General features: G+C 42.1%; 1 protein-coding gene across 1 annotated transcript in view; it reads right to left on the bottom strand.

The window, feature by feature from the left end:
• Nucleotides 1-3,115: 3,115 nt before the first annotated feature.
• GUCY2C (guanylate cyclase 2C) overlaps nucleotides 3,116-27,461 on the bottom strand; it is a gene marked incomplete at its 5' end in the record, with an annotated part of 69,178 nt that continues 44,832 nt past the window's right edge. Inside the window, 11 exons of the mRNA XM_080660758.1 lie at nucleotides 3,116-3,864; nucleotides 4,949-5,025; nucleotides 6,877-6,971; nucleotides 8,382-8,480; nucleotides 10,914-11,088; nucleotides 13,132-13,324; nucleotides 17,152-17,310; nucleotides 20,086-20,177; nucleotides 22,621-22,709; nucleotides 23,933-24,070; nucleotides 26,005-26,137. Coding sequence (XP_080516884.1) covers nucleotides 3,690-3,864; nucleotides 4,949-5,025; nucleotides 6,877-6,971; nucleotides 8,382-8,480; nucleotides 10,914-11,088; nucleotides 13,132-13,324; nucleotides 17,152-17,310; nucleotides 20,086-20,177; nucleotides 22,621-22,709; nucleotides 23,933-24,070; nucleotides 26,005-26,137 — 1,425 coding nt within the window. The 3' untranslated portion in view covers nucleotides 3,116-3,689. The remainder of the gene's footprint in view (nucleotides 3,865-4,948; nucleotides 5,026-6,876; nucleotides 6,972-8,381; nucleotides 8,481-10,913; nucleotides 11,089-13,131; nucleotides 13,325-17,151; nucleotides 17,311-20,085; nucleotides 20,178-22,620; nucleotides 22,710-23,932; nucleotides 24,071-26,004; nucleotides 26,138-27,461) is intronic.

Raw genomic sequence — 27,461 nt, 5'->3', positions numbered from 1 at the left:
TGGAGATAGGCCGTCATTCCTGCGGGAATCATTATCTGATCTATTTTTCTTTCGTGAAGAAATGTCTTCATGTCTTTAGCGCGGTGAGTGCTGGCTGCATCCCAGACTAGCAGACCTCTTTGGCTCCCTCGCATAACAAGCGGCAGCATGAAATCGACCCACTTCCTTATAACTGCTTGTGTGGCCCAGGCTTTTTCAGTTTCAAAAATAAAAACGCCCAAAACACGTTCAATCTTTTCCTTCTTGCCCTTAGAAATGATTAAAGGTGGGGTTTTAGTGCCATCCAGACGAATTGCCAAAATACAGGAAACACGTGCACTTTCGTAAGCAGTGGAGGGAATGTATTCTAAGGAGGCACCCCGCTGTTCAATTGTTGTTTGAGATGATTGGCCCATAAACACTGCAGTTTCATCCATAGCAATCATGTTGGAAAGATTATATTTAGAGAAGTCAGCATCATCAATAAAGGACTTGAATGCAAGTGCTTGCTTAATAACTTGAGTATCTTCCAACCTAAACAATGTTGTAGATCTTCTTAAAGACAGTTCACTTCGCTGAAGGAAATTATCCAGCCAGTGTTGTGATGCTGTGAAGTCTTCGGGGGCTATGTCAAACTGTGGTGCCAATGCAAGGGCAAATTCTTGAATCTGAGCCCTATTCACAACCAAAGCCTTTGCTCTCCTGTCAACAACCCATTCACAGATCAGGTCTTCCAGCTCAGAAAATAATGGTTGCCGACCTGATCCACACTTGCACTTTTTAGCATTTCCCTTGTCCACTTGTTCAATGAGGTTACCATACTCTTCTCGCCATTTTTGGACCAATTGGATACTCAACATCTTCTCTTTGCAGAAAGCAGTAAGATTTTGGCCCTAAGAGTCTTCCACGATTCCTTTCTTGTACTCCATGGAGTAGCTTTTTCTTTTTGTGCTCATTTCTAGGGGTAAAAAAAAAGGAATTGGGGTATCAAGGTGGGGGGAGGGGGATCACTCAAAATGACACGGGGGATCAGAGGGGGGAATCAAAATGGCACAGGAGAATCAGAGGGGGGATTACCATTTTAGTAACCCCTTTTGATCCTCCTGTGTCATTTTGATTGCCCCCTCTGATCCTCCTGTGTCATTTTAAGTGATCCCCCTCCCCCCACCCCAGTGCCACTGAACACCTTCACCAGACATCCCCCCTACCCCTTTATCAGACATTTACCCCCTGGGGCCTGCCTGGGGACTGTCACTGGGCTTGCTGGGGCCTGGATCTGGGCTGGAGCAGGGTCTGCCACTGACTGAGAACCTTCAGTCATCATGAAGGCGGCCGCGAGCATCAGGTAGTGTCACCAGAGACAGACCAGCACTCACCACCTTCGCTGCGTCCCGTCCGCTCTAATCCTCCTGTTCTTCTACACGCATCTGCGAAAGTCTCCTCCTCTCTCCCGCCCCGCGCTCACCGCTCACCCTGACCTCTGCTCCGCCTCCACACAGCAGTGACGTCAGGACTCTGTGTAACGTCACTGGTTGCTAGACGCCAGTCGGGGCGGCCCTAGTGACCGGTTTACGGTAAATTAATTTTCATTCTGAGACAGAGCCTGGGGCCTTATTTTCGGGGGATGCCTTATATTTCACTCAGAAGGAAACCTGTAAGTAGGTCTTATTTTCGGGGAAACACGGTAGATTATACACCTCCAGACTCCAAGAAAGGACTCTTGCTGCATATTAGTTCTCAACCTGTAAATCAGGAGATAATTTATTCTATTGCCATTTGATTTTCTGCTTTTCCAGGAGTGGAAAAGACAACGTTTCTGAATCTCTGAGTGGTTTCTGTGGCAGAGGCCTGGGGAGGGGGAAGTGTTTGAAGTAGTTGTTTTAGTTCTGAAGGTTAACGCCAGAAGCGTTACAAGCTTGTCTTGCTTGCCTTTGCTGATTCCAGTCTGCTCAACACCACTTGACTTTTGCCATTTCCCCAGATATTTCAAGCAACTGAGTCATGCTGGGGTGCCACAAGAAGGGTCCCGAGATGGCTGCTGGATGGCAGGAAAAGGATATCTGCAGAGTTTGAAGTTCTGTGTCTTTATAGTTAAACAGGATTTGACTTTATCCCAGACCTCAGTTATCTGCAGGCCCTGCCTCCCGTGGTAGAGGACTAGACCAAGTCTCCTCAGAGCGGGCAGTGATACTGAATATCAAGGTTCTCAGTCCTGAGCAGCAATGCTAGCTTTGCCCTGTTTCTGTGTGGGTGGATTTAGCCAGCTTTTCAGGGAGCACAAGATGTGGCTGGTGCAATTCAGGAAAATGGGAGGGATAGGTGGAAACACACAGACTCAGTAAGCGTTCAACCATTAACCATAGGGTGTCCCCCCAAAATGTATACACACACACTGAATAATTATAAAGGCAGTGTTTATTAAAATACATTTCATCTTCAAAATTGAGCTATCAGCTGTTAAAGTGTGTATATACATTTTTGGGGGACACTCTGTATATATTAATCCTAAGTATAGCATATTAATTCTTATATACAGCATATTTTCTGCAAAAATTATGAGTTAAATAAAATTTAATGGAGATAAGATATTTAAAATATAACTAACAATTTAAAATATCCTATCATGAATATAAAAGGAAAAAGAGCCAGTAAATAAAACAAAAACAATATAAATGAAATGAGAACAAAACTCCTCAACTTTGAGATAGTACATCCATTCCTCTTTCCCAGGTTGAAGCTCCCTGAAGCAAGTGTTGAGATCAGGCTCCACAGTGAAAGGTAGTTTACTTTTCTAGAATATTCTTTTTTTTAAAAAAAATGTATTTTATTGATTTTTTTTTTTACAGAGAGGAAGGGAGAGGGATAGAGAGTTAGACACATCGATGAGAGAGAAACTCGATCAGCTGCATTCTGCACACCCCCTACTGGGGACGTGCCTACAACCAAGGTACATGCCCTTGACCGGAATCGAACCTGGGACCTTTCAGTCTGCAGGCCGACGCTCTATCCACTGAGCCAAACCAGTTAGGGCTCCAGAATATTCTTATAAAATGATCCAGACAGTCCGCCAAAGCTTGTAACTGGAACCCAAGTGCGGCTGCCTGCCACCACAAAAAACAAACTCATGAGACAAATGCTGGTGAAAAAAGAAAGAGGTTTTATTCAAGTGCCGGTCACCTGAGGAGATGGGGGACTCTTGCCACAAAGCCCAGCTCAACATCTCAGGGTAGGCAGGGGTTTTAATGAGGAGGGAGAGGCAAAGCAGAACAAAGAGACCAACGGGAGGGGGTGAAAAGTTCTCTACGTGCAGGCCACACAGTCCATCCCGATAAGGACCTCGAAATCGGTCCAGTGATGGTCTGTGTGTGTCACCCTGGTCTTTGTTATCCTGGTTCTATGGTTGAAGGTCAGCAAATCCCCCAGAACTGGGATGAATGAAGGTCGGTGTCTGTATCTGAAGTCAGTTCCTAGGACTCTTATACAAACACGCTTTTATAAGTTATAGATCAGTCAGAGTCAGTATTTATAGAAACAAATAGAATGGTGGGTGGGTTATGTGGGTTACGATACCCACTGTTAGAGGCTCAGTAGGAGGCATCTGAGTCTTGTGTTCCACTGAGGTCTCAGGGAAATGGAGGCTTCGGGACCCTGGAGGCTGTTGCCTGAGGGCATCTGTACTTCATTTGCCTGAGTCCTTGGGCCTCATAGGTTTAAAAATGGGTGTTCTCCTCGTCTGTGATGTTCAGCTGCATGTATTCCAGAGAGCCTTTTTTGTAGCTGGCTACCCGCATGGGTCTTCGGTTTCTTATCCCTGCAGTCTGTCTTTTCTGCAAGGAGTTGGCAATCATGTCTGAAAACTCAGCCTGCAAGCGCTGTTGATTCTCCCTGGGAAGTGAGTGGAGAAGGAAAATAGAACTTCTCAGCAATTCATACAGAATATTTCTTCGCTCCAGAACAATCTGCTCAGTTTACCCAGCACTTATCAAAGGCTGCTCCTGTGCTAGACACAGGGAGTCCAGATAAACGGGCTTGTCTTGGATGACCATAAGGCACTGTTAGCCTACTCTGTGCAGTTGAATATATAGAAAAAGCAGAATATATTTCAAACTGAAAATTGTTATTTCAATTTCAAAGTGAAACACCATGCTGCTAGAACTTGGGGGTGCTGTTAGGTTCACCCATGCCACTGCAGGGAGGGGGCAAAAAGCCAGAGCGACGCTGGGCCCCTGCAACCCAACCCTGGAAACGTGTTGGTCCCACACATTCCTAGGAGTGTGTGGGGAGGACTCAGAATGAATGGAGGGTTTCAAGAATTTGGAATGGACGTGGAGCACTTTTAGGAAGAGGCCAGGTCCCCTGTGCCCCAGGGAAGACCTGGTTGGTTTTGGCATCTATAGGCTTGCCATCTGTCTGGGTCCAACGTCTAGGAGTCTCCAAGATGGGGTTTCTCTACCATAGCAAATACCACAGCAACAGCCACGTGACTGACTGCAGCAAGCACTGTGCAACTTGGTGACCATTTGAGTCAGCTTTAGGGGAACTGAGACTGTCATTCAGACCTGGAACCTGTCTTCCTCGTCTCAGGGAGAACACACATTCCATGGGAAGACCCAGGACCACAGCCATAGGAATGGGGTAGATCCCATTGTCAACATGTGGCCCAGCAGAGAGCTGTAGGCAGGGGTGGAGATGCAGAGTGCCTCTTCGCCTCCAGCGTGCTTTACTCTTATCAGAACCAGACACGCAGGAAGTGAGCTCTCAACCGTCCTCTGTTCTCCTGGGCATGCCTGGAATACCCAGCCTCTAGCAGCCAGAGAGGGAGGTTTCTAAACTTCTCACACCTGTAGTCCTCATATTTAATACACCATTGACACTGTCAAAGCACTTGCCAAAAAAAGTTGGCTGTACGAAGCCCAACTTACAAAGTCAAGACCTCCACTCCCCTTCCCCGCCACACCCCGCAGCTTACACAGTAGGAGGGGTTGGCAGGTTGTATTTTTGGTCCTTCATTCCGGTCAGCCAGTAGGTGGTCTCAGTTCCTTTTCCCTAGTGAGACAAGAGAGGTGAGTACCGTGGAGGCCAATGAGACAGTTCAGTTCTAGCCCACTATTCTGACAAGTGTCCGTTCCTAAGAAACATTTCCCCTCTGCGTTCCTCATCAGTGCCTATATTTCAGTGCAGCACACCTTCCTGATATAGTCTGCATTACATATGGACAGAGCTTATTTCCAAATGCCTTTTTATTTTTTAAATTTTTTTGTTGTTAATTCTTACCTAAGGATATTTTTTCCCCTTGATTTCTAGAGAGAGAGGGAAACATTGATGTGAGACACATCAATTGGTTGCTTTCTGCACAAACCCTGACTAGGGCCAGGATTGGAGTCTGCGACCAAGGTACATGCCCTTGATGGGAATCAAACCTTTGACCTTCAGTCCACGGGCTGATGCTCCAAACACTGAGCCACACCAGCTAGGGCTCCAAGTGCCATTTTAGAAACAAGTCTCTTGCCCTGGCTGGTAGCTCAGTTGGTTAGAGCATCATTCCAACATGCCAAGGTTATGGGTTCAAGACCCAGTCAGAGCACATACAAGAATCTACCAATGAGTGTATAAATAAGTGGAACAACAAATTGATCTCTCCCTCTCTAAAATCAATAAAAACAAATCTTTTAATCACCAGACATGTTTTCTTCAAAGTAAGTCTCCCCCCCCCCCCGCAAAGATTTTAAAATATTACTATGGCAACATCACAAGAACTCTAAATTAAAAAGGAAGAAAATTCATCTACAGTTATGTTATGCCAACAAATCTGACTGGTTTTCAATATCCACATTTTCTTCTGGCTCATTTTGCCATGAAGTTTGCCACAAAAGTTTTGCCACAGTTTGCCCACCTAAAGAGTGTAATTATAAACACCTGTGTATCATACTAAACAATTATTAAGTGACATTTTCTGGGCCTATCTGGAGGTTATAAAATGAATGGAAACTTACTGAAAATCCTGGTTTTGCTAGAGCTGGTATTTGAAAAGGAGAGGGATGGATATTTTTAAAATATGTGTATTTTAAAAATCACTCATCTTTAAAAATAGTGTTTAGGTTTTTTTTAATGTGTTTGAACTGTAGTAATCCATAAACTGCTTCTATCTGGGGAGAAATGCTCGGTGTAGAAAATGTATTTATGGAGGATTACAAAGTGAGTGTGATGTTGGGACCCTACTACATAAAAGGAGGCTTAAGTTGTAACCACAGCGTAAAGGCTAGAAGTGCTATGAGACAGATGCTCTTATTGGCAATAGTTGGCCTCAGACCAATTGTGAAAAGATTGTAATGACCTTCAAAAAGCAGCCTGAGAGCCAAGTGGAGGCATTTGGTGGCTTTGGAGGGCAGCTTGTAATCGCTTGTTCAGAGCTTTGAATGATAAAGCAACTGGCTGGAGAGGTGGCCTTAGAGTGGCAGCATCTTGAAGTAAGTGCAAGGATGTAAGGAGACGGGACATTGACTGTAGTTAAATTAGTCCTGAACTGGACTGTGGCTCCAGTTGTTGTGACTGGAGGAATTGGGGGCAAAACTTGGGTACCTGTGGAAGAAATGGTGGCAGCATTTTATAACATAGAGGTCAGAGTTCAGAATATGAAAAGGGCTCGTTGAAATAAAGAGAAGCTGAGTTCACATTCTTTGGTGGTGGCTTCTCCTACATGGGATAGTGGGTGACCATCGCAGGGATGGTCAGTGATCATCGTGGGGACAGAGGGAGATCCATGCAGGGAGTTCAGAAAAGGATTCTTCATCTTATGTTCCCCGATATTACTGACCATTGGGTGTCCAGTCTCAAAGGAAGTGGTCCACGGGTGTGTGTGAGTGGCTTTTCTGGGTACTGTCTCTGTGGGTCCCTTACCTTTAAGTACGTTTCTCCTCTCACTTCATACAAGAACTGGCACTCGGTTCTCTTCAGGATGGCTATGGTGGAGCCACTCACATGGATTCTCAAGGCTGGAAAAGCAAAGCAGATCAATGAAAATCTGGTCCATTTGAAATCTGTTATATGGCCTTGTTTCCCCTTGATTCTGGACATTCACTTTAGATGTTCTTGACAGCTCCGATATTTTAGTGAAAGAACACTTAAAAATACACCCAGTGGAATAAATATCACATGTGGGAATAAAGAGGGTCTGGCACTGTTTTCAGGGTGCTGAGTGACGGAGCTCCTGGGTTGTGCTCCATGGACTCTCATTCCAGCTCAGAGTGGTAGCCCCAGGACCGTGTTTTAGATTTAGCTTGCGGTGCTGAGCTTGAGAGCTGGCATGTGGGTCCCCACGTAAACGTTCCAATAAGTAGCCAAAGTGTTGGTGACAAGGTAAAGATTCAGGAGACAGTTACAGGGTCTTGATTTTCTCAAATTATACTCTTCTGGGATATTGTTATCTTCCCGACAACTAAGTGGTGAGGATATACTTCCACTCATAAGTCCATTGCTGTATATCACATTTCCCATGATGGGTGCCACAGACAACAACAATAGTAAGAATAATAGCACCCCCATATTGTATGCCTACCATCTATCAGAGGATTGCTAAGTGCTTAACTAACACATATCCTCTCCAATCCTTCCAGCAAGGTTGGTATCCTATCCTCAAATTTTTGATGCCTAGAAAAATGAGGTAATTCCCCCACTACCTTAACACAGACAGTGATTTGCATAGTTATAATTTTAACACAAGTCTGTTTAGCTTCAAACTTATTCTTTCCTTTACATCATGATTTTCCAGTATAAATCAGTATCAGGTTGTCAGTAAATTGCCAAAATACTGTTCTAACACCTGTATTTTTGCAAAGTCTGCCCACATCTACCAATTCTTTCATTCACTCTTGTATATATTTATGTTACTATCTCTGTCATCCATATTTATTTAGCATCTACTACATGCAACACACAGTGCCTCTACCTTGCCAGGCAAATACAATATAGGTTTTTGCAGATAACAAATACTTACATTTTTCTTTACTAAAACCAATTCCCAGGAAAACCAAATAAAAGAGAAATAAGAAAATGAACCAAGTTGTATACTCCATACCTAGCCTACTGATTGTTTTTAACTTACATGGATTCTGCTAAAGTTAATGACTACTCCAGGTAGAGCATACCTGAATGCATTGCTAATGAACCCAAACTAATAGAAGCGACCTAAAACTGAGCCAAAAGCAAGAATAATGATCAGTAAACAGTCACAACAAAAGCAAATGTAGCAAGGCCTGGAATGACACAGTCTTGTGTTCATTCAATGTGAAGAAGGGTCATTCATTCATCATCTCACTGGCACTTCTTGTGCACATTATCCTACAATTCCCTCCTGCTGAAAGACAGAATCTTTGTCCTCTAAGAAATGCAATCTCCCTTCTTACGGAGGCCAGTGGATTCCATCCTGGAGGCTGTGTTGACGGTATCTCCAAATAGGCAATAACGAGGCATCTTGATCCCCACGACGCCAGCGGCACAGGGACCTGGAAAGGGCAGAAAGCAGGAAGTGGAGGAATGGAAAGCACAGAGAGGAATGAAGGTGCCACAATGCTGAATACTCCACTTGATGAAGACATGTCTGCGGGTGTGAATAATGAGCTCGAATGAAGAATGTATTCAATGAGGGAAACATCATTAGTCAATCAATGCATGCTTTCAGAAAGTATTTTGCTCTGGCATAGAAAAGTGCATTTGCACAAAGCAAGAAGGCATCAGATCCAGGATGAAAGATGGGAAGTCATTCTGAATATTTTCAATAGAAGCTGTAGGATGAAGTCTATCCCATTGCTTGCTCACTGCACTGAGCCACACAGCCCTAAGCTCTGAACTGCTGGAGGTCCCAGTACGTTTGAAGGTTCAATGGCCCAAGTTTGTCTTATTTTATTTTTATTTAGTAGGGTAGCATTTCTGGGATTAATGGCATGATGATGGGAGACCCAGAAGACAAGGATCTGGCAGAATTTTCCCTGAGCATTTCACGTGCCATGTGAATGCAGTGGAATGGGGGAGCACAAGAACATTCTAGCCAAAACAAAGCCAAGGAAGACTGTGCACTGTGTATACCAGGTGGGGAGGAAGGGTTGTTTAAACAAGTATTTGTGTGGAACCACTGAATGCAAGGGGTGAAAGATTTTAGAGGTTAAAGTTTAACTCAGAAACTGCAAAAACAGGTGTTGGATAGAAGTAACTACTGGTCTTCTAGTCTGGCTGATTTCTAGTTGAGTTTCTTTATAGATTTATCCTATAAACACCCTATGTTTATGAACATTGAAAAAAAAATACTGGACTTCCCCTGAGTGCTGAGCTTTTCCCTGTTAGGTTGGGTATAAAATAAACAAAAAGTAAGCAAACAGAAAAAACAAACAGACAAAAGAATAACTCTAGCAGGAAAGGCACAGTAGAGGCAGCTGCTAGATGAGATTTCTGATCTGGGCCTTAGGTCTAGTCACAAGTGGCTCTTCAGAAACAAAGTGATAACACTGAGGAGGGCCTGGATGTGGGAAAATCCTTGCAGATATTAGTTAGTCTTGTTTTCAACTATCACTATTTAACTTTGACCCTTTCATTTCTTAGGGTTAAGCCCTAGGATAGTACCTAAAATGTATGCCTACTATTTATCCTTATTTCAGCCCAATAAGGTAGCCCTGGGGCCCTGGTAGTCAGCTCAGACCTTGAGGGGGTCACAGGGAGAGAGAAGGGGCGAGGACCCAGAGCTCCAGTCTCTCTGACTTGGTTCGGTCAGACCTATTGCTGTTCCTTCCTCTGGAGATTTGCAATGGCTCAAAACAGACAGAATGCTGTTGCTGGCTGAAGAGATGCCCAGGAAGTTCCCTTGTGTGTATATGGAAACATCTAAGACATTTGGCTGTGGACACAATCGGGGAAGGCCACAGCTATATGTTCCTGGCAGTGAACGATGAGGCAGCAGTTTTTAATGTCTATTGACTATCACTTTGAGAATCTCACTGATTTCTTAATCAATCAATATTTACTGCCAGGCTTTGAGACAGGTGCTGTGGATACAGAATGACTTTTGTAGATGCAGTTGTCTGGTCCTGGCCACAAAGCCTGGAGCGATCTCTCTGGTTTTTTATACTGTGGCTCTTCTGCAAGGCTTGACAGCAGAAAGAGGAGCAATGATAAGAAATTATAGGGAGACGTGAGTTAATTTAACACAGGGAAAGACTGTCTTATGATTACAAATATTTAATAATGGAGTGACGTGGCTTTGGGAACAGTGAGTTTTCAGAAAATCCTGGAATTGTTCTAAAAGTGGCTATGTTATTACTTATCTTGGAACCTATAAAGATAATCTATGTCCTATAAGGATTAATCTAAATGATTTCTGAGTTCCTTTCCAACTATGTTTTTCTAGAACAATTGTAACTCATCTTTTCAAATCTCTACATTCAAGGGTGAGTAACTTTCATGGTTTTCGAAGTGGCTCATGTGCTTTCTGTACCAATGAGAGGGGTGGGGGTGGAGGACATAAATGCCCTTTTATTATAAGAATTTGACCAGCCAACCCCTCCCCACCCCCATAGATAATCGAATCCATTTAAGATACCATAATATTTTAGTGGGGGAAAATACTGAAGTTGGGGCAGGGGAGAGGGAGGGAATGGGAAGGAGATAAATGTAACACTAAATATAGTGACTTAACCAGGAAATCTGGAGCTTGTTATTTTAGGACGTGGTTGGTGTTTATCATTCCAGGAGTCAAAGGTGTTTCCTTGAATTCTCTAGAAATGGGTCTAATTATGTCAGGATGTGTAATGGACCTCATTTTTGGCAGACAGATCCAAGAGTAAACCTCACTCCAACACTGATCACATTTGAAGTCTCTACACTTTCTGATTTAGTGGGTGCACAGAGATACATATGGTTCCCATTTGTTACAATGCTCAACCCCATACCAGAGTGAACTCCAATGCGAATCCATATTGGGAGGCCGGGAAGATGCTCCAGCTCGAAGGTCCCCATGAAGCTGAGAATATCCAAGGCCATCTTGGCAATGTCTACTGCATGCCGATTGCCATTTCTCTTAGGCAAGCCACTAGCTACCATGTAGGCATCACCAATGGTTTCCACCTGTGAAAACAGTTTCTGATCAGTGAAGCTGTCCCTTCAAAAGGCACAAGAAATGAAACAGAAGCAGTTAATCACATATCAAATATAAAAGAAAACTCAGTATGAGTCCTGTATACTTTTTCTGGCATCAGTTTCAGACCAGTTTCTATGCTCATTTCTTTAGGGTTTCTATAGTCTAGTAAAATGGATGATAAAATAGCTATAGATGATAATATGTAAGTACTTCACAATAATATAAATCACCCAGGTATGTTGACAATTCTAGGAATGTTTAAATAATCTGAGTAGCTATACGTTATTTTAGAAAGACCTTTATTTACCAGAAAAGTCATTTTCAGCACTTACCCATTTTCACATATTATTCGAAAAAAAAATTGTAGTTTCCTCCAAGATAAAATACACATTCTTGTAGTATGGTGACTCTGCACACTTTTCTTATAATAAGTGGTAGATTTATATTAACAGTCCTACACTGAGTGGCCAGATTATTATGATCTCTGAATGCATAATAATCTGGCCACTCAGTGTATATCCTATATAATAAAAGGCTAATATGCAAATTGTCCCCTCGACCAGGATTTCGACCAGCAGGCAGGCCAGCCAACTGCCCATGTCCCCTCCCCCTGGCCAGGCTGGCCGGACCCCACCCATGCATGAATTCATGCACCGGGCCTCTAATATATATATACTGAGTGGCCAGATTATTATGCGTTCAGAGATCATAATAATCTGGCCACTCAGTGTATATAAACATTTTTATTTGATAAATGTCCTCTCCTCCCTTTAATTTTATTTTCACAATCATATGTATAGTTCATGTTTATTGGTTAGTTAACTTCTTTTTTTAAAATATATTTTATTGATTTTTTACAGAGAGGTAGGGAAAGAGATAGAGAGTTAGAAACATCGATGAGAGAGAAACATAGATCAGCTGCCTCCTGCACACCTCTTACTGGGGATGTGCCCACAACCAAGGTACATGCCCTTGACCGGAATTGAACCTGGGACCTTTCAGTCTGCAGGCAGATGCTCTGTCCACTGAGCCAAACCGGTTAGGGCTAGTTAACTTCTTTTTGTCATATATCTCTAAAATGCATAATCATTTTCTGTTTAACAAGGGCTATTGTTAATATGGCTTTCTGAGGATTGGGCTAAGACAGACTCTAGAAGGGAAGTCCTCTCTGTGAGTAATAACCAGTATGACAGAGTGTTATAGGAATGAGTTCTGCACTTTACTTAAGGACACAGTGTTCCAGGCATATTGTTTATCTAAATAATCTTTACAATAACCCATTGAGGTAGGTATTATTATCACCCAATTTTACAGATAGGCAAACTGAGACCTGATGAAGTTAAGTATATTTTAAGAGATCACATGGTTAATAAGGGGCAAATGGGGATTTGAATGAAGGGATCTATTTCTAAAGCTACTTGTTCATATGGTATGCTGCTTTTTCTAACATGAGAGTGTGGGAATTCAATTTCCCTTTACTCTTCTGACTCAGACTTAATAGCTAGAACTGGTCAGCATGCCAGTCAGGCAATAGATCCAGTTGTGAACTTGCAGAAACTTCTCTCTCTTCTTCTGTGGTCTTTTCTGAATGATGCTGCTATTTCAACAACAAGATATTCCTATTCTACTTACTATAATTCCAGTGTCTTGCAATCAGCCTGAACACTATTCATTTTTTGAAGATGATTTGAGAGGATGTCATTTTCTCTAAATTTAGTACCCAAAATTCATTCCTGCTGAACTTTATGTTGTTTTTTTCAAACTACTTAAAGTCTTTTGGTCATTTTGACTTCTGGCCTTTCTTTTTTTTTCTTCTTTATTGTTTAAAGTATTACATGCCTCCTTTTCCCCCTGACTTCTGGCCCTTCTTATTCTTTTACTTCCCTTCACTTTGAGCTCAAATTCAACCACCGATGCATTAAATTGTAAATTAGGAAGGACAAGACCTGACAAGTAATAGGAACAACCAATTCTGGCTCTGCTGACCTGGGGCTTCAGGATCGTCTCAGCCTGTTAGGTGAGGTGGTTACCTTGTACACGTCATGGTGATCGAGAATGTGGTCAAAGCTCTTATAGATGTCATTCAGCATGTCCACCACTTCCATGGGGGTGCTGTATTTGCAGATAGTGGTGAAACCCACAATGTCACTGAAGTAGATGGTAACTTCTTCATATAGTTCAGGCTCCACAGTGCCTTTCTCCTTCAGGGACTTGACCACTAGCCTAGATGAAAGGAAAAAAATTGCCATCAACTTTAGTAAATTTTTTTCTTCTCTTACATAAACCTTTGAGACAGTAGTAATTGTCCACCAGGAATTCTAGAAATTTTGATTTCCAAACTGGGTGGCTATGAAGCAAAGGTAAGTTGCATATACCACATATATGACCATATTACATACACACATACATACATACACATATAATACAGGCATTTGAACTCAGATGACTATACTAGTAAGCAGGTTCAGCATTAACTTAATACTTCTGAACCTAATAAACATATACACATGCTATTACATACTTGCCCACTTTTTACCTCTCTACTCATAGTTTCTTCTAGACATAACTCTATATCCAGAAGCTGAGAGGGAGAGAGTGTCATTAATGTAAGGGCTTGAGTGACTATAGCTATCAGATCTTTCTCATCATCCGAGTCAATAGTTTTACCTACCTGACATGTTTAACATGACATTGTTTGTTATCACTATGAAGGAATACGCACTTAAAAATGAACTTGGATACAGTATGAACCAGAATTTATTTGATATATTCTGAACCAGATTTGGGTTCTTTAACAAGCAAAGTCAATCATCATGTAAACAAGTTAAAATTATGCTAAAACCGAAGAAGTCAAATAAGAAGCAACTTAGAATATCTCTGTTGAAGAGATATAAAGAGCAGTTTATCAGTCTCAAAATTAAGAGAGAAAAACCACAAGAGGGAATTCCATATTCCCTCTTGTGCCAAGTTGGCTTTTCATTTCCCCCAACCCATCATGAGCCGCATGCTCCCCATCTGCCCTTGGGGTCACTCTGTAAAGGATCAGAGTATGTAACCACTAGAACCAGAACCTGGAAGCTGGGAGGTACCATAGAGGTCATTGAGAATAAATCCCTTATTTTCACAGATGAGAAAGCTGAGGCTTAAAAGTATGACTTTTACAAGGTCTACGGCCACTGAGAGCAGAGCCAGTCCAGAACTCAGCAACACCAACCCCTTCAGGGCTTTTGTTGCTCAGTACTCCCTCCCCTCACACCCTCCCCCCGCTTCCCCCGCCAAGGCCTGGGACTGTTGGGGAGCTGGGGAAGGTCTGGAGCATGCTGACTGTGGCACTTTCGCAGAAAACAGCCCATCAACCACAGAAATTACTTGGAGACCCTCCGGAGCTTGGAACTCAGGACCTTTGATAAATAGCCGTTTGGTGTGGCTGTTTGGATGAGCAGGGGCACCTCTGGGCTGGTTGTTCTTGACATGCCCAGTGTAAGGGTACAGATTATTTTGGTGGCCACCTAGATGTAATGATAAAATTGGATATTCCCCATCTTTACCGTTCATTTTACTGATTATATTTGAAAAGTCCCATGAGCTTGGAAAGTAGCATGCACGCGAGAGAAACTGATACTCAGATAAATGATGGAAGAACTATAATCTCACACGGTGAGCTTTCATAAACAGGTTGTTGCTGACACAGATTGAATTAGTGTACAGAGTAGATATCTTCGAAGGGCTTTCCAAAGAAGAAAAAATTTCTATTTTAATTTGTTTAAAAACCCCCAAAGGGAAGGGTTCAAATAAGTGTTAAAGTAGTTATTTGGTTCCTACATGCAGTCTTAAGTTTATTAATAAGTTTGCTGTAAATATTTCTGTTTTATTCTTCTAGCCATTGTTGGTTTTCTTTGACAAATACAAAGAATTTTTACATACATTACGGAAGTGAGTTGCACTGGAGTCATGGTGTATTGCAGCTATTGAAGAGATTTGTGTTCTACAACCTTGGCAATCCAATAAAAACATTTACCATCTTGTGGTCAAAGTGGCACCGAGAAAAGAAAACCAAGGTGGTGAGCTAGTTGTTTGAAATCATTTGAGTGACGTTCTTGGTTAAACCACACCGATGATGATACCCTGGAAAGGCAGCCAGGTAAGCAGGGTCTTGTTTTTGTTACAGAGTTAAAGGCCAGGCAAAGAATGATGCATCATGTAACTAACATTCATGGAGTGCTGACAGAAGTTGCTTAACAGGGGTCCAGCCTATTCCAAAGGTGCCATTCCCAGGCTGTTCCTAGGCTCTGTGAGGGCACGTGGGTTCTATATTAGGCTCTCTTGAGGTCTGGATGACCGAGTAGAGTATGTGTGTAACTTACTTCTTCACTCAGGCTGTAGAAGAGAAACTATTTATTTAGAAAACAGCCCATACAATCTGAAAATCATTCCTTCACTACTGTAGAACTGATATTCGAAATTAAGCATGAGTTCAAAATAAAATAATAACGAATACAAGTTATATATAAAAGTCAGAGCGATAACAACAATAACAACAACCATGGACGTTCCAAGCACGGTGCTACGTAACCTACATCCTGCACCTTATTTCAGGGGATGTTTTGGGCCAGCCTGTGAGGCACATGGGAAACTGAGCTTAGAGCATTGAGGAAAGTGCCCAAGATCACACATCCACAGTAGGCAGTGAGACAATGATTTGAAGTCAGGTTTGGCTGATCTCAATTTCCATGATTTTATCTAACTGCTAGACTCCCTACATTATCCTTAATCTAATAGGACAGTTTATTCTATTTTAATGAGAGGAGAACATTGCTTCTCACTGTAACAGTTGTACCTACAGTGGCCTTGTCCTACGCCTATTTCCTAGCTCTTCATATTTTAATTTCTTGCTTATTACCTGAGTACTAACACTTATAAAACTAAAGTGTTTGGTGATCCCAACCTTATTTCTTTTCTCTTCTGTCACAGCTGTTGTATTATTTCATAAAATGGAGGCCAGCCTATACATGCCTAGGAGAGGAGATATCTAATGCATGGCCTCACCTCCTCCACTACAAACACTTATACTTCTTGTAATTTGGCTTCTACTTTGAGGTAGAAAGAAAGCAAAGAAACGAATACTTAGTGCCTGAAAGTGCCTTGTAGCACACAGATTCCATAGGAGACTTAAATTTTCATTTCATGGAGGATAGACCCTGAGTTGCTTAAGGTGTCAGACTTAGTAAGAGTGGCACAGAGATGTTGGAATCCAGGTCATTCCGACTCCACAGTCCACAGTCCACAGTCCTTCTGTGGCACCACATGGTCACTTGAAAATAACTCTTTTTTTTTTTAAGGTATTTAAAGTGCAAACCAGAACAAGGATTAGCGACATCCATGCATTTTAAAACTCAGTCTTTTAAAGAATATGCACCCCTATGTTCATAGCAGTGTTATTTACAGTATTTAAGATCTGGAAACAGCCCAAATGCGCATCAGTAGATGAGTGATAAAACAAGCTGTGGTACGTTTACACAAAGGAATACTAAATAGCTGTAAAAAGGGAGGCTCTCTTAACCTTTGCAACAGCATGGATGGACTTGAAGATTATGTTAAGCAAAATGAGCCAGTTAGAAAAAAACAACTATCACATGATCTTACTTATATGTGGAATCTAATGAACAAAAGAAACTTATGAACAATATAGCTCCAGAGACACAGATGCATGGAACAGAATGACAGATCTCAGTGGGGAAGGGGGAAGAGGGAGAGGAAGAGATTAACCAAAGAACATATACGGTATGCATATAAGCATAGCCCGAGGACACAGACAATGGTGTGGGAAAGGCCTGGGGTGGGGCAGGGGCTGGGTGGAGGGGGGCAAAGATGAGGAAAAGGGGGATATCTGTAATATGTATATGAAACAATAAAAGAATATGCAAAATGGAACAATACTAAATAGATCATGAAAAACAATGCTAGACAAATATGCTGAAGCTTTCAGCTTTAAGTATGAGGCATAGCTGTGCTGTTGTGGGAAACCACATCAGCAGGACCACTTGTCTTACCTTGGGAGCAACATAAAATTTAGTCTGTCAGCTCTGTCCCTCTCTGCTTTGTACAGCTGTGTCCTTTCCTCCACCAGATGTTCCAGGTTTCGAGAGTATAGCTGTAGACGTCGGATCAAGGTGTCCATATAACTTTCACTTTTCTGGTCATGAAAAAGGCTGTGGGGAGTAATATATAAAAAGCTCTTTCACATTGTTAAGAAAACATGAACATCCATTATAACTATGGGCAAATATGATGAGCAGGTAATTAAACAAAGAAAAAATAAAAATGGCTGACACCTAACAAAAACATATAACCTCAGGAAAAATGAAAGAAATATAGAAATAAGATTAGCAAGAATGAATGAAAGAAAGAAAGAAAGAAAGAAAGAAAGAAAGAAAGAATGAAAGAAAAACAAATGTTGTAACAATGGTAATCAATGTAGGTAAGAAGGAAGACATATATACATACAACCTTCCTGGAGGAATATCTGATAAAATGTGTCACACCTTTAAGAATACACATACCAATCAGCCCATCAATTCTGCTTCTAAGAATTATTCTAAGGAAACAATCATGAACATGCTAAAGGTTAACTATAAAGGAAGTCACAGCATTCTTTACAATGGCAAACATTTGAAAATAACCTAAATGGGTAACAAAAAAGTAGTTAAAATATTACGGTACAATGGAGTATTAATGTAGCATTAAATATGAATTAGAATAGTTAAACACAAAAAGATACTACTTCTATATCGCTCATGAAAAAGTCATATTATAAAATAGCAAAAATTATAAACTCATTTTTAATTTTTGAAAACTGATGGTTATCTACTCACACAAAAAAATGATGTTTGTATTTTCTTGTTTGCTTATTCATTTTCCAAAATTTTAATAATAAATAATTTACAATAAAGGAAAAACTTTCTTTAAAAAAAAGCTCTAGAGGTGATAAATGAAAGTATATGAGGAGAACCAAGAAGAGCAAAGTTGAGCCTTACATGATTTCCTCAGCATGGAAAGCCAGGGTCCTAAAGCAAAACCCCCCTAGCACTGAATGATTTTGTTAAACCAAGGAGACTTGGATGAGATGCCAGCTTTCTGTGACATGAGCCTACGACAGGCCTTGGTGCTGAGCTGGCTCAGCGGCACGCTGAGTTCCTGCAGAGTTGTTGTGGGATCAGAGATAATGTTGGTAACACATATGGCACAATTGAAGGGGCTGAACAAATCATACCATTTCATTATTACAACAACAGCAATTATAAATTACAATTTATACAGTCAAGGAGAAGATGGCCTACATCATAATCCCCTTGGGATGTGGAGGGATGATTGCTAAAAATTCAATCCATTCCTGAGTCCCATTGCAGACCTATATGACTGGAAACTGCTAGGCTTGGGATTAAGAAACAGAATTTTTAAACAAGTTCCCCAGGGAACTTACTAGAAACACCTATAGTCTATCAGGGGTCCTCAAACTTTTTAAACAGGAGGCCAGTTCACTGTCCCTCAGACCGTTGGAGGGCTGGACTATAGTTTAAAAAAAAAACTATGAACAAATTCCTATGCGCACTGCGGGCCTGGGACGAGTCGGCTGCTAAGCAGGCCAGGCAGTGGCACCCGGCGGGCCGGATAAATGTCCTCGGCGGGCCGCATGTGGCCCGCAAGCTGTAGTTTGAGGACGCCTGGAAGGGGAAGGGAGCAGGTGTAAAGGATGAAGATGGATATCTTACTTCATGATGGATTGATTTAATCGAACATTTCCTCAACCTTGGCTGCATTTTTAAAAAATTGGCTGCAAGTTTTAATCATCTAAGGCAGTGGTCGGCAAACTGCGGCTTGCGAGCCACATGCGGCTCATGAGCCGTGGTTTGCCGCTCTGTTGACTAATGAGTTTGCCGACCACTGATTTAAGGAGCTATTAAAACTCCCAATGTCAGCCTGCTCCCCAGATCAATGACATCAGATTCTCTAGGGTAGACCATCAGGGGCCCAGTTTATCTCCAAGAGTTTACATGTCATCTGTCTCATGTACAAGCTCATCTGCTCTTAGTAACAGGTTTGTGAAGCAATGAAAAGTGGGCAAGAATTAAATCGCTTATTACTTCCTGCTCCTTTCCCCCAAACGACAGCTTAGATCTACCAAATGAATGACCTCACTTTGACTAACTTCACTCTACTTCTTCTCCAGCCTTGGGCTTTTAGCCTCGTTAAGTATCTGAATGACTTAATGAGACTTACAGAAACTTAGAGCTGGAAGGAATTGTACAAATGAACTTGTTCAGTTCAATTTTACTAACAAGAAAATTGACACCCAATTAGGATAAGTGTTTTGCCCAATGTCCCACAGCAAGCTATTATTAGATCCTAGTGTAGAAACTGGATCCCTTCTCTCACTCCAGTGTTATTTTTCTCACTCTGCACTGTCTCTAACAGAAAACATGAGAAATCTAGAATTCAATCTTACTGGACAATTGTGTGTTACTTTTTCAAAAAATCCTGAATTATAGTCTGATTCATGGCTCAAGTCTTAAGGACGTAGGGGCAAAGTTGCTGATCCTAAGATTTAATTTTTTTTTAAGATTTGAAAAATTTAAGAAACTTGGTGATTAAGAATTATCCAGGGACTTTACCAATTTTCAGGACCCATAACAGACTTCTAAATTCTAATTACCTGCAGAAGGGACAGGGAACTATATTTTTAACAGACATACTTATGATTAGTCAGAATATAGTTTTTAATCAGGCAAGTTTTGCCCTTGAGTATTTAACTTGTCAAGTGATTATTTCCCTGTTAGTCTCCATATCATTTTAATTTTTCTGAGGTAGGTGCTTCAGTCTGGGGTTTTTCATTAGAATAGGCACTCTCATTCTTAGGTGCCACTGAATGTCAACTATTGTTAGAATAATATGAAATCAGTGAGAAAAAAGCAAAATGTCAGCAATACCCAAATATCTTGGCCAGTGTATTCTCAATTTTCTTGAAATCTGGTCTCTTTTCTGGATCTTCCTCCCAGCAGTTTTTTACAAGTAGATATACCTGGAAGGAAAAAAGGGTGAATTAGCTCAGGGGGTGGTATCCTATCCTATTTTCTTCCAGGATGGGAGTCATTGAGGCAGGGACTATTTTAAAAAGATCTCAACTCTGACAATGAGGATGAGGTCGCCCAGTTGTCTGCAGTGTATCTCAGGCATTACCACCTGTACCGCCTTGCCTAAGCCCTTCCCTTAGACACTGAATTAATGAAAAAGGTAATATTGATTTGGACAAGGCTAGATTGATGGGAGAGACAAAATCTTTACATACATTTGCAGGGTGTATGTTGGGAAGAACAAGAAACAGTTGGGTTCAGTGAGTATGAGACAGTGACTGTAAATGAGAGCGAGGCACTTCAGCAGCATTTTTAACCACGGCTAACAGTGGAATTGCCTGGGAGAGTTTACAGAATTTCTTTTGCCCAGGCCCCAACATAGGAGATTCTGACTTAATTGGTTTATGAAGGAATCTTAGGGCTCTCAGATTTAGCAAACAAAAATATAGAATAACCAGTTAAACTCAAATTTCAGATAAACAATGAATAATTTCTTTAGCATAAGTATGTCCCAAATATTGCATGGGCAAAGGACAATAATATATATATATATAATTATTATCATTACATATTAATATAAAATGTTTATTATAGTATTAAATAATATAATTATATATAATTATATAATAATTATATTATAAGATTATACTATAATTATAACTATATTATAATAGAATAATTGCATATAACATCATAATTATAATAGAATTATTATGATATATAGTTTATATATTATTATTGCATATATAAAAGAGAAGGAAGGAAGGGGAGGTTCAGGGGAAGGGGGAGACATGAAGAAGCCCATGGAAACATCATCTCACTATCACTGGTTTGCAGCTTTTGTTGGATCAGAAAGCATGGTGAAAACCATTAGTTTGTTCTTTACTTTAGTCAGAAATAGGATCACAAATGGTATTAGGTGCAGTCCCTGCCCATGTTCTTTGCCTTGGGCATCCCTGGGAAGGACAAGCTATATGCATGGCATAGCCCTTGCCTGCCTGCATTCACCACTAGAGGATGCCTTTGCTTTGGTACATGATCTACTGACAGCCTTAGAGAAGCATGGACAAACCCAACCACAGCCGGGCTGACACAGCACCGCCGAGTGAAACAGGTGGGGCACTGCCAAGTCATCTAATTTCAGGCCTGTATTCGATTGGAACCAGCTACTAGATATGAAATCTTTTCTTGCTTCCAATTCAAGAACCATCTGACTACACGAGTGAAGGGAGGAGGAAGAATGCTTTAGTGAAAAAAGTTTTAAGCAACATGTGGCTATCCTCAGACTAGAGAGGAGTGTCGAGAAGGGATATGCTGACATGTGGGGAGGAATCCCAGCATCCTGAAAATCAGGGTGGAGGGATAGAATAAGACCAGGATAGGAGCAGTTCTATTTTAGAACCTTGGGGCTACAACCTGTCTTTAATATTGAAATAGAGAAAAGAAGAGGTAAAAATAGCCCATTCACGCCCAGCTAGGCTAGCCATAAACCTCACCTGAAGGATGCTTATAACTTGAAGGAAAATGTTTTTATCTTTATCCCACAAGGTCCAAACAAAAGGTTTTATTTTTAAGACCTTAAAAACTTTTAAAACACATTGTTTACTATCTTTGGGGATTATAAAAGCTCAGATAAAATTCTAAAATAAATTTAGAATCTTTTCCCAAATGCTTTAAACGCCTTTATGGGGCATTATTAAAAAATTTAAACAAATGCAGAAAGAAAAGCTCAATTTCCTTCAAATGAAGAATAAAAGGAGAGAAAGTACACTTCCCCATTGTTTCCAGATGTTGGCATACTTATTTTTCAATCACTAGGTGGTATTTACAAGCCTGGCCAGTGTACCACATGGGCATCTTGCTTTGTTAGCTCCTAGGAACTGAGAATGGGGTGTGTGCTTAAGAGACCAGCTCTTTCCTGAGTTCAGAGAAGTGGAAACAGACAAGGTAGGGTGGCAGGCTGATGATGGCTCCCAAACATATGTTTGGACCTGTGGATGTGACCTTATTTGGGAAAAGGGTCTTTGCAGGTATGATTACATTTAGAGTCTTGAGATGGGGAGATTATTTTGGACTATCTTGGTGGGCCCAAATTCAGTCACATGTATCCTTATATAGGAGGGGGGTAGAGAGAAATTAGAAGAGGAGAGGAGAGAAGAATGTGACTACCACCAATCAGAGGTTGGGGTGTTTGGCCACAAGCCAAGGAATGTCAGCCAGCAGAAGCTTCTGGAAGTAGCAAGGAATGGACCCTCCTCTAGAGCCTTTAGAAGGAGCATGATCTTGCTGACAATTTATTTCAGACTTCCGGCCTCCAGCAAATACATTTCTGTTGTTTTAATCCATGACGTTGTGTGTGGTAATTTGTTACAGTGGCCCAGAGAAACTCACTTCCAGCTCCTTCTCCTCGGCTGTTTCCAGGAACAGATCTGGGCGGAAGGGCTTCACTCCATTGGAACTCTCCACTCTGAAAATCTTCTCTGAATGGACGAGAATAATTCAATTACAAGAGAGAATGCAGCATGCAGAACGTGGAGCAGTGGTCAGATTCCGAATTGACTCACCGACTCCGATGGGGCCAGCGAGAGTGCGGCAGCACCTCGGCCAGCAGTTGGCAGAGGGGTGCAGAATGAGCCTCCAGGTTAAGGGGTCTCATACCACCTATACCCAGGAGGCTATCCCTCAAATTAAGGCCACTAACCCTATGAAACTCAACTCAGACACCACTGCCATCAGTGGGCTTCCTCTGACCAATATCTAGCCTGCAATCCCGACATCCCTAGTCACCCCTCCCCCCAGACAGTTAAAAGTTGGCAAGTAAGTGCTCAGTAATAAGTGAGGATTGAGTGAATGGAATGAAATATTGAACCATACCCGCCCCCTTCAAGGCCCCAAGGGGACATGTGACAAAAGTATAGATCTTAGTAGGAACTAAAATGTCCCACTTCAGTGATCTAGTTCAGGTGTTAGACACATGGCTGTTTGGAATCAGAAGGAAAGAGGGAAATTATAAGGGGAGATTCTTCTTTTAAAAAATACGTTGTTATTGATTTCAGAGAAAAAGGGAGAGGGAGAGAGAGATAGAAACATCAATGATGAGAGAGAATCATTGATCAGCTGCCTCCTGCACGCCCCCTATTGGGGATCGAGCCTGCGATCTGGGCATGTGCGCTTGACCAGAATGGAACCTGGGACCGTTCAGTCTGTAGGCCAATGCTCTATCCACTGAGCCAAACTGGCTAGGGCGGGAGATTCTTTTCTTAAAAAAATATATTTTTATTGATTTCAGAGAGGAAGCGAGAGGGAGAGAGAGAGAGATAGAAACATCAATGATGAGAGAGAATCATTGCTCGGCTGCCTCCCGCACGCCTGCTACTGGGGCAACTAGGGCATGTGCCCTGACCGGGAATTGCATCATGACCTTAACCAGAGCCACACCTGCCAGGCAAGGGAAGATTCTTTAACTAACAATAATACTGGTGGTAGTGACACCTGGCAGTGGGGTATTGTCTTATGCTCTTCAGAACATTCTAACATTCATCCATCTAACCTTCCAAAACCCCTGTGAAATGGGTAGTGCAGATATGCCCCTGCTTTTCAGCTGAGGGACAGATCTGCAGTCACACAGATTAGGGTCCCTGTCAGCCTAGAATGCAGGTTGGCCAGCTCCCAGCGGGGGCACATGAAAGGGTCAGACTCTTACCATTCTGGTCGCGGCAGCTCTGTGTGTAGAAGGTTTCCCTCCGCATGATGATCTCCTGTGCGATGATCCCGTAGCTGTACACGTCCCCTTTCTGAGAGATGCTGGCTTGGCGGAGGTGCTCCGGGGCTGTCCACAGGTCTGGGCATTCAGCATGGAGATTGCAACGTTAAGGGGGTGAGCAGCCCATAGTCGCCAACCCGCTTCTGTTCTTTAAGTCCCTACAGCATGCACCCTGAATATGAGTGGTCTCGAGTTTATATGGGCCCAGACTTTTGAGAAGTTTATGCTATAATGGTGTTAAGGGTAGAACACACACCTTTTAATCCAGGATTTGGGTGAAGTCATATGGCAATGTCTTCCCTAACACTGCTAGGATCATAGTCCTGAACACCCTCAAGGTCTACCTAGAATAGCACCTGGTATACAGGAAGTGCTTGTAAAGGATTGTGGGATGAACGCACTAGAATATGAGAGCCTAAGAGGGTTTACCAGCTTATGGGACATAAGGCATAAACCTAGGAAAGCCTTTGTAAATGTTTAAAAATAAAGACAGCACATTCAAACAAAGAGACTATGACTGATATTTTCCAGATGTGACACACTGGCAGCCTCCAAGTCAGCTATTGCCCAGCGATGTGTTTTCTTGCATTCCCACAGTGTTCTTTAAAACATAATGCATACAATTCACTCCCATTTTACTACTGGGCCTGCTACTCCCTAATGCTTCCCGTTTAGTCCACTTCACAGTGAAGTGCTCCTGTGTTCTGTGTTTGGCTCCTGTAGACACTTGGGTTTTGGACTCTCATCACTTATCTTATTTAGTAATAACAGGGCATACAATTGTTCTCCAACATCCCTTGAATTTTTTCCAGAATCACTTAGCTTTTTGTAAGCTTTTTGAGATTTGTATGTTTGGCAGTTTTGATGGAAAAAATCTATAGATTCATGTTGTCGGGTACAGTGTTGTTAGGCTTATGACAAGGCACATTTTCCTCACGTGGTTTTCCATCCAAATTTTTATTGCCTTTTTGAATTGATGTCTTGTGACTTTATGTGTCTTGTGATTCATGTGGTTTGGGGTTTCAGGAAAGGTAGGTACAACTACTTATGCTAAAATCCAGGTGACCGACAGCACAGATAGGTCGGTGTAACTGAGTGGTGTTCAGGAGGATGGGATTTGACCTGTGATTTTCGGTTATGGTGGGTCATCTAATGAGGGAGATTTGTTCCACTACATGATGAATCATGCTTGGCACACAGTAGGTCTCCAATAAGCACTTACTCGGTTGAGTCCAATGTCTAGCATGTTTGATGTGACTGAAGAAATTAGGGGCAGAATTGTAATTTTCTTCTGTTTAGGAAAAACTAAAGGATTGCAAAATAGAATTGGAAGTAGAATTTACTGTTTGGACCTAGATGGTATTTTGAATCATATATGAGTGTTAGATTTTTTAGTCCATAACCCTGAGTTATAGTAAAGAATGGGTAAATGTTCAACATGAAAACTCTTTATACTTTACAAATCATTTTTCTCTATGTTACTTTTTTTGACCCCATCACAATCTTAAAAGAGATAAGAAATATTTTACTGATAAGAGTTATTTTCCTTATCATTATCACAGATAAATAAATGATGTCTAGAATTTGGAAATGGGTTGTCTGCCTTATACTCTATCTACTTGGGCAAACCTCTCTGAACCTTTATTCTAGTTTGTTTGTTTGTTTTATAAAGAGAGGAGGTTAGAGCAGAAGATTTCTAAGGTCTATTACCACTCTAATCATCTCTATTTTTTCACCCAGTTCTGCTTCTGCAAGCTAATAAGTTCTTCATGATTTCTCACCGATATCAAGGGACATGGATGAAAGAAATCCACAGAGGAGATTTGTTAAATTCAAGAAGCACTTGTTGAAAACTAACAAGAGCGAAGTGTTGGAGACTGAGCCCGCTTGTTGTCTCTTGTGTCTCCAAGTATTAATTTTCTGATCAGTATCACTATTTCTTGAGAGAATTATGTGGGCTTGTAAGAAAAGAGAAAGACCAGTGGGAAACTGGTTAATATTTCATTACAGACCTTTTCTTGGAGGTAAAATGGAATTGCAGCCAAAATCAGTGATCTTCACCACCATCCTACTGTCCACCACACAGTTGGTGGATTTCAGACGCCCATGGACTTCTGTCTTATTGGAGTGCAGATATGACATCCCCTGCAATTTTTCAGATAACAAGAAAACAAAGAGATAAGACATTCAGCATTTGCTTATTTTAAAGAAAGAAATGACATTTTGAACTCATTTCAGCATGCAGATAGGAACACACTAACAGATTTTAAACTTAGTTCCACTAATTTTACTTTAAAAATATTAAGGCCCTAACGTTTGCCTAAGCTCTACATCTAGTTTTAAATCTATTTAGGTGACATAGTAAAAGGCAGATGTCTAAAGACTTGGATTAAGTAATTATCCTATCTAATAAAAGAGTAATATGCAAATCAACCATCACTCTGCTACACCCACCAGCCACGCCCACCAGCCAATCAGGAGAGAGTATGCAAATTAACCCAACCAAGATGGCTACGGCCACAGAGAGAGCAGGAGGGAGGCTTGGGTTTCCCCAGCAATGGAGGAAGCCAAGCTTTCTGCACACCCTGGCCGGCCCAGGCCTCCGCTTAAGGCTACAAAGTTTCAATTATAGAAGATAAATAAATCCCAGATACCAGGGCCTCCACTTGGGTCCCCAGGGGGCATGGCTGGCCTGCAAACCACCTCAGGCCCCTTGCCCAGGCCGCCCCACGCCCCAAGGGAACCCCCACCCTGATCCGGGACACCCTTCAGGGCAAACCAGCTGGCCCCCACCCATGCACCAGGCCTATCCTATCTAATAAAAGAGTAATATGCAGATTGACCATCACTCCAACACACAAGATGGCTGCCCCCATGTGGTCAAAGATCCTGCCCCCATGTGGACACAAGATGGCCACCACAAGATGGCCAGCAGGGGAGGGTAGTTGGGAGGGACCAGGCCTGCAAGGGAGGGCAGTTGGAGGTGATCAGGTTAGCAGGGGAGGGCAGTTGGGAGGGACCAGGCCTGCAAGGGAGGGCAGTTGGGGGTGACCAGGCTGGCAGAGGAGGGAAGTTGGGGGCAAACAGGCTGGCAGGGGAGTGGTTAGGGGGTGATCAGGCTGGCGGGCAGAAGCGGTTAGGGGCAATCAGGAAGGCAGGCAGGCGAGCAGTTGGGAGCCAGCAGTCCTGGATCATGAGAGGGATGTCCGACTGCCCGTTTAGGCCCGATCCCACTGGGATCGGGCCTAAACGGGCAGTCGGACATCCCTCGAGGGGTCCCAGATTGGAGAGGGTGCAGGCTGGGCTGAGGGACACCCCCCCATGCACGAATTTCGTGCACCGGGCCTCTAGTCTATATATATAAAACCCTAATATGCAAACAGACAGAACAGAGGAACAATGAAACAACCAGTTGCTATGTTGTGTCCTGACCACCAGGGGGTGCATGTGGAACATGGCGGGAGTTGGC

The sequence above is a fragment of the Plecotus auritus genome, assembly GCF_963455305.1.
Source record: "Plecotus auritus genome assembly, chromosome: 3".
Lineage (NCBI taxonomy): Eukaryota > Metazoa > Chordata > Mammalia > Chiroptera > Vespertilionidae > Plecotus > Plecotus auritus.
Note: the sequence above shows the minus strand (reverse complement) of the source record. Positions and strands in the feature narration are given on the sequence as shown.